The 12,230-nt window shown below is 42.3% G+C and overlaps 1 protein-coding gene across 3 annotated transcripts; it reads left to right on the forward strand.

Annotated features, from left to right (window-relative positions):
• The first annotated feature begins 4,613 nt into the window (after positions 1-4,613).
• Positions 4,614-10,867, forward strand: LOC107540442 (uncharacterized). 3 transcript variants are annotated; one of them, XM_087826875.1, is made up of 4 exons: positions 4,614-5,092; positions 6,257-6,383; positions 6,666-6,761; positions 9,001-10,867. In XM_087826875.1, exons 1-4 carry the CDS (start codon positions 5,078-5,080, stop codon positions 10,632-10,634), a joined length of 1,872 nt encoding a protein of 623 aa, XP_087683001.1. In that variant the 5' UTR covers positions 4,614-5,077; the 3' UTR covers positions 10,635-10,867. The 3 variants fall into 3 exon arrangements, with proteins under 3 accessions (XP_087683001.1, XP_087683002.1, XP_087683003.1); XM_087826876.1 differs by lacking the exon at positions 4,614-5,092 and having other exon boundaries at positions 6,242-6,383; XM_087826877.1 differs by lacking the exon at positions 4,614-5,092 and having other exon boundaries at positions 6,242-6,383; positions 9,004-10,867.
• Positions 10,868-12,230: the final 1,363 nt, after the last annotated feature.

Below are 12,230 nucleotides of genomic sequence, written 5' to 3' on the forward strand. Positions count from 1 at the left end.
TGCCACCATTTAAAGATCCAGCTCCACTGTTGCCTGCTGAAGTGAGACATGTACTTCGCCTTCATTTTTCCTTCTCTGTCTTTTGGGACTAGGCCTTTTGATCTCTCGATATCCACTATTCGGAGTACTTTGCCTTAATCTCAACTGTTCCATAGTTTTCCACTTATTCAAGTGATAAACAGTGAGTATTGCTCATCAGAATAGAAATGGAAATTTGCTTTGCCATGTGGTTGGTATTTTGGAATTCAATCTCAAATGCTGGCTTTTTGGTAATTCACTCCTTCAGATATATTTTCAGGCACCACCATTGTGCCAGGCGCTGTATGACCGACTAAAGTTACATCGGTGAATAAAACAGACGAACAGCCTTTATGAACATTACAATCTAGTAAGGAAGACAGTAAATGGGTTATGTACTCTCAGGATGTCATTAAATCCTATGGAGAAAAAGCTTAGTAATATAGTAACTTATAGTAATGGAGGTTGTAATGGGAGGGGGTTATTTCTTCCCTGCCTCCCTAGGCTTTTCTGGATATAATTTCTGGATATAACAAGACTGAGGAACTGAGGAGAGTCACTGATCATAATACTTGTATTGAGAGAACATCCCATGCTTGTTTCTTTTCCTTTTTAATTATTTAATTAAAAATTTTTTTCAGCCCGGCCAGGCATTGTCCTAGGACCCAGCAGACATCGGTTCAATTCCGGGTCAGAGCACATGCCGGGGGTTGTGGGCTTGATCCCCAGTTGGAGGTGTGCAGGAGGCAGCCGATCAGTGACCACTCTCTCATCATTGATGTTTCTGTGTCTCTCCCCCTTCCTCTCTCTGAAATCAATAAAGATATATCACTATAGTAATGAGGCATGTATATAACTTATGAGTTGATCAAGTAAGTTTAGAATAGGCCTGTTTATAATGATTGTCTGACAGGCTTCCTGCCTCAGAAACCATAAATGAATGCAAATTCCCCGGGGCACATCTCACACCCCCAAACCAGAAACCCCAGTCCTGGGCTGGGGTCCAGCACTGATGCACACCTCATTTTGACATTCTTTGCCCTAAATCCTGAATTACACCTACATCACCACCCTTACAGTGTACCTTAAAATTGGATGGATTCAGGTTGTGCCCTTGCTGTTGATTCCAGACTTTTACTGGCCTGCCTCTAGTGGCCTGTTTCTGAGTCCCCACCCCCAGTGACAATTTAGGATTCTCCCAGAAGCTTTTTCCTACTTAGGGCCAGCCTCACACTGGACCAATTTCTGAAAATCTGTTTTGTTAGGATTTTAGTTGATGAAGCAAGGCTGTGAAGATTTACATTTGAGAGAAGTGATGTAGAAAGAAAGTTTATTTCATTTTCCCCACAAAGGGAAAGGGTTAATGTAATGTTAATTATTGCAAGGGCAAGCAACAAAGGGCCAGACTGTTTTTTTAAAGTAGGTATTGTTGCTAGGTGACAAGGAATGGAGGGTTTTGGTTGTCTGAAAGTTTAGTAGATAATAGGAAGGTTGTTTTGAAAAGTTATATTTTGTTTGTTTTTTAGGAGATAGTTTGATAGATGTTTTAGGGAAGTGTTTTATTAGTATTTTTTTGAAGTCTGTAAAATATGTTTAGAGTAAAAGTTATGAAGAGTTTCAAAGAGGCTTGTTTGAAGGGGAGGGAGGAAGGGAATTATTTAGATTCCTTGGAGGGAATTATTCCTGAGTTGTGAGAACAGTAGGGAGGAGAGAGTAGTTTATAGTTTGTCTTGTAGTTTGAACGGAGGGGCTGTTAGAATCAGAGGAGTCAACATTCTTGGGGTTTAATCACCAGGTGTATCTCATAAACTGCGGAAGGCCACAGCCAAGAAACGGAAAGGCCTTTTTCTGTAGTTACATATTTTTTTTAAAAAAACACTCTTCTGACAAAGTATATTCTGGTCAGAGCTGTCCGTGGGCATCTGCTTACCGGGGGTATTATCTCGTACTGGCCCCTTCTAGGAGCGCCTGCCCCGCTGCTAAACCGACAGCTGACCTCCTCACTGTTGGTTTGGAAGTTTTTTGTTTTGCGCATAAAGCGGAGAATGTACTCCGAGGTCAGAGTCCTGCTCTGCCCGGCGCTCTGAAAGCACCTTAGGGCGCCGGTGTTTGCATCGGGAAGCCCTGACAATTGACGCATTTTCACAAGCGTGGAAGTGCCAGAAAAGGCGAAAATTTCCCCACCTTTTCATTCCTCCGCTCTCACTGGCGGCTGCTCGCCAAGCCGGGCTCTGCCGGCTGTACGGCGGCACGTGCCCCAACATGGCGGCCCCCACGGAGCCGACGCGACTAGGGCGCGGACATATTGCTAACGCACACCGGAAATTGCCCGCCGCGTTTCCTCACCCGGCTGAGATCCTCCTCGGCCACCGTAGAGGGCGCCGGACCTGGGCAGAAGTTGAAGCGGTTCGCGCACCCACAACGCCGGCGCTCTCCTGGTGGGTGTGGGGAAAACTCAGGTGAGTGTGTGGTCTTGTCCCCAGAAGTTTCTTCGGCCCAGTAAAAGTTTTGTTTCTCTCGGTGACGAGCGGGCGTGCTGGTGTGCGGAGCGTGGGACGGTCCCGGGGCCGCAGGGGGGGCAGCCGCGCCCGGGCGGAGCTAGTTAATGGGACCTGCTGGAAGCCGGACTAGAGGCACTGAGGGGAACGGGGCGCGCGTGTGCGAGGTCGCGGGGGCCCGGGGCGCAGCTGAGGCGTCTGTGGAGGTGACGCCCTTGTCCCGACTGTCCGGGTGCGGGGTCCTGCGGGTCACCCCACTTGCAGGGGGCGCGCGTGGCATTTAAGGTGACCGCGGCGTGGGGTTCAGGTCGGGGGTGTAACAGGCGGCGAGAGGAGCGGGGTCGCGGGGCGCCCGCCCGGGTTTCCCGTGAACCAGGAGGTGTGACCGGGGTCCGGTCCCGGAGGATCGTGGGGGCGGAGTTGGGGCGCCCGGGGCTCGGTGAAGGCCGAGGCCTCGGCGGCGTCTGGACGGAGGCAGCGGGGCCCAGGGCGCTAGTTCCAGCCCCTCCGTTTTCAGCTGTCACCCAGCAGCTCTCCACCCACGGAGCCGGGACTAGACCAGCAGCGCCCGTTGTCACGTGTCCTCTGTGGCACCCTTGTCGCTGCGAAGACAGAATTGGGTCGTTGTGACAGAGACGGTTTGGTCTGCAGACGGGAACATGTCCATCTGTCTCTTCCAGAAAATGTTTGCCAGCGCCTGCTCTCAGCTCTTAGTATGTAGGTAGCAGGGACATATTGCTTATTTGCCCGACATACGTTCATAGGTATTTCTTTGCGGAGGGAATCGCCTTTTTACTTAATATCCATCCCTCTGCAGGGTGACCCGAATCCCAGGGTATTAGGAAGCCCTGGCCCGTCTTAGTCAACCGTGCTGGTTCCAGCTCCCATCGCTACTGATTGAGCTTCTATGGAATGAGCGTAGGTACATGGTGCAGTTCTAACCAGCTGTATGTGTGAACATCTGGTAGTCGGTTCTGGGAGAGAATATTCTTTTTTAAATACATAATTCCTTGAGTTTGAAGGGGAGCAGCTTGCCACCCTAAAATATGTCTCTTTGGGACACTGGTCACTTTAGGCAGGTCAGTTTGAAGAAACTGCAGCCCTGGGAGAAAACCTAGTAGAAGTTCCCGGTTGTGAAGGGCATTTACATTTTTATGGGCAGGTTAATCTGTGAGGGCGGCTCTGACCATACCCAACCGGCCTTCACTGTCAGAGGAGGAAGCAGGACATGTATCTGCGGAACATCCTTACCTTTGATCACTGTCCTTTTCCTGGGAACGTCTCATAGCTGACTTGCCACCCCCAACATGGTTTCACTTTTGGTGAAAGTCATATTTCAGGTGATGCTGCAACTATTTTGGCCCGTTAATCCAGGTTGCTGGGTTGCTTCAGTGTATACAGGAGGTATACATGTTGTTAAACTTTTTTATTATTTCTCCTTGTTAATCTGTTATATCAATTTAATGATTAGACCAGACAAAGAACCTAGAAGAGATGAAGGAAAATTTGTTCTGCCCCTACAATGTCATTTCTCTCATCTCTTTTCACAGTCAGTCCACTTAAACTCCAGAGAATAAAGGAACAGTTAGCTCCAGCACATTTAAAACATAAGGCTTTGTTGGCCTGAAGAATAAATACTTCTAGGAGACTAAATAAAGGGAGACCAGAGATACTGTGGGCATTGCGATCAGGAGCCCTGGAGCATGGGGTCCTGGAGGAAACGTACAGCTCATTGAATTTTCTCACCCCACAGGCTCTGACTCTCCAGGGTGGTCGAAAGGGGGCCGCAGGGAAGGGCCTTCATGCCAACCTTACAAAGAGGCCTAAAGTAACCACATAGGATGATGGTGTAAAATTTAAACTTCCTAGCTAAAAGTCAATTTTTACCATAACTGAACCTCTCTATTGTCTTTTTGCATCTAGAATAACATACCTTTGGAATGTCAAGGTAATTTCCTCTTTTCCAGACCACTCGGCACAATCTCCCACCCAGAGCAAGAGACCACAGAGCCCCTCATTGTTATTGTTTTTGTGGTCATTGTTTGTTTACTGTCCTAAACCCACCTAGTTAAAACAACTCAGTGTGTTGTTTTAAAATGAGTGTCTACTCATTTTACTTTTTATCCAATTGTAGGGATTTTCACAGTTTTCTTTCTCCCAGCTCCCTAATCTATCACCAGTGGATTTCATGTAACCCCCTTATATCTTCTCCTTTGATTCTAATGTGTAAAATAAGGTGCAAAACTGCCAATCTCCAGAGAATTTTCTCAATTCGTTACTATTTTGCTTCTCTGCAATCGTCATCATTTGGCTCAACTAAAATCATAAAATTTCTCTATACACTTGGACCTTTTTTAGGTCGACATTAGTCACAATAGAACCTGTGAAGCGTGAAAAAGTTGCAGGGTTTGTGTATCAGCATTTCTGGGGGCACACTTGCCTGAAGATAGATAATTTATTTTATTTTTGAAGGAAGATTTCTGAACGGAAACTTAGAGCTGACCCAGACACACCAAGACAGAGCCTCTGCATCGCCAGCTCCTTCCAGGGAACAGAAGAAAATGCTCCAGGCTCAGGTGACTTTGGGTTTGCTTTATCCCCTCCTTTCTTCAGTAATGGATTTGTTGAGGCCTATGAAAGACCACATCCATTAATCTGAAAAGTGCATGTGTGTGTGTGTGTGTGCGCGCGCTCGCTAGGTGAGCAAGAACATCCAACTTCTTCAGTGCAGACATTTCTAATTGGATGAGTGCGTAGGTGACTGGATGCACCACTACAAAGTAAAGGGTATGGCAAACGCAGGTTTACAGTTCTGAGTATGACAGAGACACCGTTTATCTATGAATTGTTGTATTACTTTCCATATGAACAACAGAAAACCTAATTTTGCCCCACTTTGTATTTTACTAGGCATGTAATTAATTATTCAACTGTGTATAGAAATAAAACCCCACTCGCTGTATAGATGCAGCTTGTAAAGTGAAAATGAGCAGAAAGACTAATATCTCTTACATACGTGGATGAAAAGGGGCCACATACTAAACCTGACAAGCTCAGAGGAGAACTGTGTGGCGACCTTACAAACTCCGGAAGCTAAAGTAGCCACAAAAAATGGTCTGCAATTCGACCTTACAAACTCCGGGAGCTAAAGTAGCCACAAAAAATGGTCTGCAATTAAAACTCTAACTAAAAGTGAGTCACGGCGGGTCATCGTGTCCTAGGCTAGGTTGTCCCTGACAAAACCTAGTCTTTACCTTAACTGAGCCTGTTCTCTTTTCGCCTCTGACAGCACACCTTTGGAATGTCAGAGTAATATCCTTTTCCCAGACCCCTCAAAGCACAGGCACCGCACCAGAGGGGACCACAGTTCCCTCGCTGTTGACTTAATTGGTGACTTTAATTATTCTGTACCCGCTTATGTTAAAGAAGTATGCGTCTCATTTTACCCTTTATCCACTCCCAGAGGTACCCCCTTGCTTTCTCCCACCTCCCCAATCTGTCACCAATGGATTTCATGTGACTCACTTATGTCTTTCCTTTTTATTGTAATGTATAAAATAAGGTGCAGACCTGCCATTTTCTAGAGCATTTTCTCAATCCATTGAGATTTTCCTTCCAGGAACTGTTGTCAGTTTGGCTCATATAATCTCACAAAAATTCTTTACAGGTTTGAATGCTTCTCACATTGTTACATATCATCTAAAGGACATTGCCCATGAAACAGCATGTTGTTATTACAGGAATCCTTGACATTTCATGATGTGGCCGTGAACTTCACCTGGGAGGAGTGGCAGCTTCTGGACCCCAATCAAAGGAAACTGTACCAGGACGTGATGTTGGAGAACTACAGCCACCTGGTGTCAGTGGGTGAGGACAGCACCCCTGTGTCACTCAGACACTGCCCCGTTAGTGACTTTTCCTTTATAAGCTGCTTATCTCTTCAGAATTACTATAGTTCTCTGAAATGGTAGAATCTCAGATCGTTCTGTTGCCCCAGACAAGAGAGTATAATGTTCTCTCTCCTGAGAAAAAATGCTGTGTGTTACACATGTGAAACCTGTTCATTCCCTGAAATGTACCATTCTCCCTTCTTCACAGATCCCAGCCCTATTCCATATGTCTAAGTCTTTTTCATTTTTTTATGAGCAGGGTATGGAGTCAGGAAACCAGATACACTCTCCAAGTTGGAACAAGGGGAAGAACCATGTACAGTACAGGATGAGCTTCATGGTCTGGCCTCTCCAGGTGAGTGGGTGAGAACCAGCAAGATGGCAGTAGGGAATTCACATTTTAGTTAGAGAACTTGTCAGAGCTGTGACAGTGATTGGAGGAACTAACACCACCCCTCCATGTATAAGAACACTTTTTCTTTGTAGAAATTCAGAAGAAAATATACCCCTTTTTTCTCTTCTGAGCTCTGACCCCTGTTTATTTTATTTACATCTTGTTTATGTTTACATTGGCTTTTCCCCCCTAGGATTCTCAGGTCTTCCTCCTTTCTGTCCACAGCCACACTGTTTCTGACTTGTGTTACCACTTCTTTTACTATAAAATTCCATTTTCCAGGCCTCTCTGGAAAGACAGAACTTTGGATTCATCACTTTTTTACTACTGGGTCTCCCTGCTCTGTTTGGAAATAGTGTTTTTCCTCCATAACATCCAACCTGCCTTGGATGCCTTATCCCTGTGATAACCTGGTTTTCACGGTGTGTTTATGTCATTCTTTGTCCCTCTCCCTCCAAGGTTCTTAATACTCAGTTCATCACTCTTAAATGTCTCCTCTATTCCTATGAGTTAACCTCTTTCTGTTCTGTGAAATGGACTCCCAAATTGACTTCTTCATCAATATTGTCTACTGTACGCTTTCTTCCTGTGTATTTTACTCATTGTCAGCTGGCCTCTTTTTCTCATTCTTTTTAAAATTTAGTTTATCTTTCTGCACTAGACATTTTAAATTCTCTTCATCTTGGTATCACCTGGGATGTCCCCTACATGCTGAGCTCTCTACTATTTCATTTAATGAACAAGAAAAGATTTTTTTAACATGCTTTATCAGTTCTTGCCTAAACTAGGTTATAACTTATGTCTGCTTTCCTAGTTTTCCTAATTCAGATTTTGCTTCATTCTTAGATGTTATCAATGCATTTATTCTACAATAGGTTTTGTTTTCACATCATATTTTTAATGGTTTTACTTAGATTTAATTCACATACCATACAACTTATCCATTTAAATGATATGGTTAATTAGTTCTTAGTATATTCATATAGTTGTGCAATCATCACCTCAGTCAGTTTTGGAACATTTTATACATGCATATTCTCATCGTTGCCTTGATTCCTATAGCTTTGTATTATGTTTCAGACACTTTTGATTTCTGGATCCTTTAATTTCCCTTTGTATTTTAGAATCAGCTTGTGAATTTCTGGGGGGGAAACAGCTTAGTTTTTGATAGGGATTACACTGAATCTGTATCAGTTAGGTAGGAGTTTCATCTTAATCATATGCTACATCCTAACCCAGAATCATTGGATGTTTTTCTCTAATTTGGTCTTTACTTTCTTTCCACAACGTTTTATAAATTTCAGAATAAAAGTTTTACACTTTCTTTCCTTAAATTTCTTCCTAAATGTGATATTCTTTTTTATGATGAAGTAAGTGGAATTGTTTTCTTGTTTGTATTTTCTGGTTATATATTGCTAGGATATAAAAATAAAATTGATTGCTTTCCCATCATATTCTGATGACACTTATGCCCAGGTAACCGAGTTTCCTGTCATATGGAACTGCAGTTTCTCTCTCAGTGATCTCTGTGATACGCTATCATCTTGCATAGAAAGTCTGTCCTCTTCCTAAACATTCCTTAATGTGTTCTGTACCTGTGATTGCCTCCTGCAATTGATATGATTGCTATATATTTTTTAAAGTTGCATTTTGATAGCCTGATATTTTTTAAAGCTAACAGTAGTATTAAAAAAAGATTTAAAAAAGTAGACCTTTTCCTAGCCAGTTTGGGTTTCGTCGCATGGACTGAAGGATCCCAGGTTCGATTCCTGCCAAGGGCAGGTACCTCGGTTGCAGTCTCAATCCCTGGCCCCAGTCAGGGTGCATGCTGGAGGCAACCAATCGATGTATCTCTCTCACATTGATGTTTCTCTCTCTCTCTCCCTTCTACTCTCTGAAAAGCAATGAAAAAAATGTCCTCAGGTGAGGATTAAAAAAAAAAGTAGACCTTGTCTCTACTCTGCATATTACTTTCATTCTCAGCAGAGGTATTATATAAACATGTCCTAGGGTATAAATTGCTATAAGGAATATTAACACACTGAGTCACGCCAGTTGGGCCCAAATATAGTTCTTATTCTGCAACATTTAGATTGTCCTAAATGGTTACTTTACATGAAGGCATTTTGTAAAAACAGTTTTATTTCAAACTAAGGTTATGAGAGATTATAGAATGAATCACTGTTTTCTTCTGTCCTAGTAGTTGGTAACGTTGATGATCCTCAGTGTCACTTGCAAAGTCAGAAGAGTGTGAAACGATGCTGTGAACATAATATGTTTGCAAATATTGTTAATCAGAGAGAAGGCCATTGCCTTTTAAAGCAAAATTGCAATATGTTTGAGATACGTGAAAAACTTCTAATATCAAATTTAAGTTTTGAAAACCAAAACAGTAGCTGTAACTTAAAGAACTTTGTTGATTGGAATGGAGATGGGACACCCATTCTGCATGCTAACCATGAACAATTTTACACTAAAATTAAATTGCCTGTCAGTACCAAGCCTATCAATAATAAGTCCCAGGTTATTCAGCAACAGAACACTCACAACATAGAGGAAGCCCACATACGCATTGAATGTGGGGAAGCCTTCATGAAGATGTCTCAGCTCAGTGGTCATCAGAGAGTTCATACTAGCGAAAAACCTCATGGATGCAGTCCATGTAGTAAAACCAGCTCCAGAAAATCTAGGCCCACTGAAAATCAAAGAATTCATATAGGACCAAAACAATATGAATGCACTGAATGTGATCAAACCTTCCTCAAGACATCACAGTTCAATATACATCAGAAAACTCACATGGGACAGAAACGTTATACTTGTAGTGAATGTGGGAAAGCGTTCACCAAAAAGTCTCGGCTCATTTATCATCAGCGAACTCATACAGGAGAGAAACCCCATGGATGCAGTTTATGTGGGAAGACCTTCTCTACAAAGTTCAGTCTCACTACCCATCAAAAAACTCATACAGGAGAGAAACCCCATGGTTGTAGTCTATGTGGAAAGACCTTCTCTACAAAGTTTTGTCTCACTAACCATCAGAACACTCATACAGGAGAGAAACCCCATGGATGCAGTCTATGTGGGAAGACCTTCTCTACAAAGTTCAGTCTCACTACCCATCAGCAAACTCATACAGGAGAGAAACCTTATATATGCACTGAATGTGGAAAAAGCTTTTCAGTGAAGCGCGGCCTTATCCTACATCAGCGAACTCATACTGGAGAAAAACCCTATGTATGTAATGAGTGTGGGAAAGACTTCACCTGGAAGAACACTCTCATCAGACATCAGCGGGCACATACAGGAGAGAAGCCGTATGTATGTAGTGTATGTGGAAAAGGCTTCACCATGAAGACTGATCTCACTGTACATCGAAGAACTCATACTTCAGAGAAACCATATCTGTGCAGTGAGTGTGGGAAAGGCTTTTCAATGAAGCACTGCCTCATTGTACATCAGCGAATTCATACTGGAGATAAACCTTATGTATGTAATGAGTGTGGGAAAGGCTTCCCCTGGATGTGCCCTCTCATCAGACATCAGCGAGGACATACTGGAGAGAAGCCCTATGTGTGTAGTATATGTGGAAAAGGCTTCAGCATGAAGGGTGGTCTCACCGTACATCAACAAACTCATACTTCTGAAAAACCATATATGTGCAATGAATGTGGGAAAGGCTTTACTCAGAAGTATAAACTCAATGTACATCAGCGTACTCATACAGGAGAGAAACCTTATGTATGCAGTGAATGTGGAAAAGGCTTCCCAGTGAAGAGCAAGCTGATTGCACATCAACAGATTCATACAGGACGGAAACCTTATATACTGTAGTGAAAGGAGAATGACTTCACCTTGAAGAACCCTCTCATCTGACACCATTGAACACATACAGGAGAGATGCCTTATGTATGTAGTATATGTGGAAAAGGCTTCACTGTGAAGACTCGTCTCAGTGTACATTCACTTATATGGGAGAGAAACCCTGTTTTGTGATGAATGTGTCAAAGGCTAAACTGGAAAAAGCATGCTCATTGCACATCTGCAAATTCATATGCAGATGAACCGTAAATATGCAGTGGAATGGACTTCACCATGAAGAAGACTCTGGGTGTACATCAACAAACTCCACTGCAGAGAAGCCATACAAATGCAATGAATGTGGTGAAGGCTTTAGGAAGAAGACATGCCTCATACAACAGCAGAGATTTCATCAAGGAAAGCCTTCCTTTGCATGTTCTGAATGTGGAAAATTCTCATTGTTATAAAATGATCTCATTACCCATCAGAATTGACATGGGAGAGAAACCCTATGAATGTAATAAATATGGGAAAGCCTTCACTATGAATTCAGGACTCAATGCTCATCAAAGAAAGCATACAGGAAAGAGGCCCTATGGGTGCAGCGATTATGGGGTAGCTTTTGCCCACTTGTTAATCCTTGTTAAACATAAGAGAATTACAGAATACACTTTTGGGAAAACCTGTTGCCAGTTGCAGGCCCTCAAGATGATAATGTGCAGTGAAGAATAATTTAATGCAAAGAATGTATTGCTGTATTTACTGTCCAATTACCTCATTTTATATCGGTGAAAAAATTTACAAAACAACTCAGATACAGTGAGCCTTGGTGAAAATATTTTAGAACATTATATGTCTAAAATGTGTATACTGTGATAAATCCTATGAATGTGATGGACTAAAGAAACTCTTTAGTGGGAAGTAGATCCTTCCATATGTGATCATCAGAGATCATGAATGAATATTTTTAATTGTGGGAAAGCGTCTTCCAAAAAGTAAGGCATCAAGAGATGTCAGTTCATACTAGAGAAATAGTTTTTTCTGGCAGTGAATATGGCATGGTTTGCAATTTATGTTACTTCATCTTTTGCCAGGAAATCCATTCAGAAATAACTCATAAATATTCAATTTGGTGGCAAAACCTCAGGTAACTTAATCAAGGAAAGAAGAATTGAATGAAAAACCATTCTGCCATATGACTAAACATATACCTCACAAGCCATTGGTGCCAGGATACCTTCAGCCATATTTCTAGTTGCCTTGTCATTGATATTATAAGTTTCAAACTGGCAGTTGCCCTCATTGTGGATTAAACTTTAATATATACAACACAGGAGTGGTCTATGCTTATTTTATCATGTAATTAACTTTTGCATTTTTTTACTTCATACTTTGTTATTTCAGAATATTTGAAGTACTTGAAAATGAAACAGTATATTCATTTCATAACAAAAACAGCATATTTGGATTTGTTTAACCAAATTTGTAAGTAGCATCAAGTGGTTTATAAAATTAAATATGATTTATATATATTTTTTATTATTCCTGTTAATCCTCACCTGAGGTTCTTTTTTCCACTGACGTTTAGAGAGAGTGGGAAGGAGGGAGGGGGAGGGAGGGAGAGAGAGA

This window comes from Miniopterus natalensis, chromosome 18 (assembly GCF_054644295.1).
Source record: "Miniopterus natalensis isolate mMinNat1 chromosome 18, mMinNat1.hap1, whole genome shotgun sequence".
Classification (NCBI taxonomy): domain Eukaryota; kingdom Metazoa; phylum Chordata; class Mammalia; order Chiroptera; family Miniopteridae; genus Miniopterus; species Miniopterus natalensis.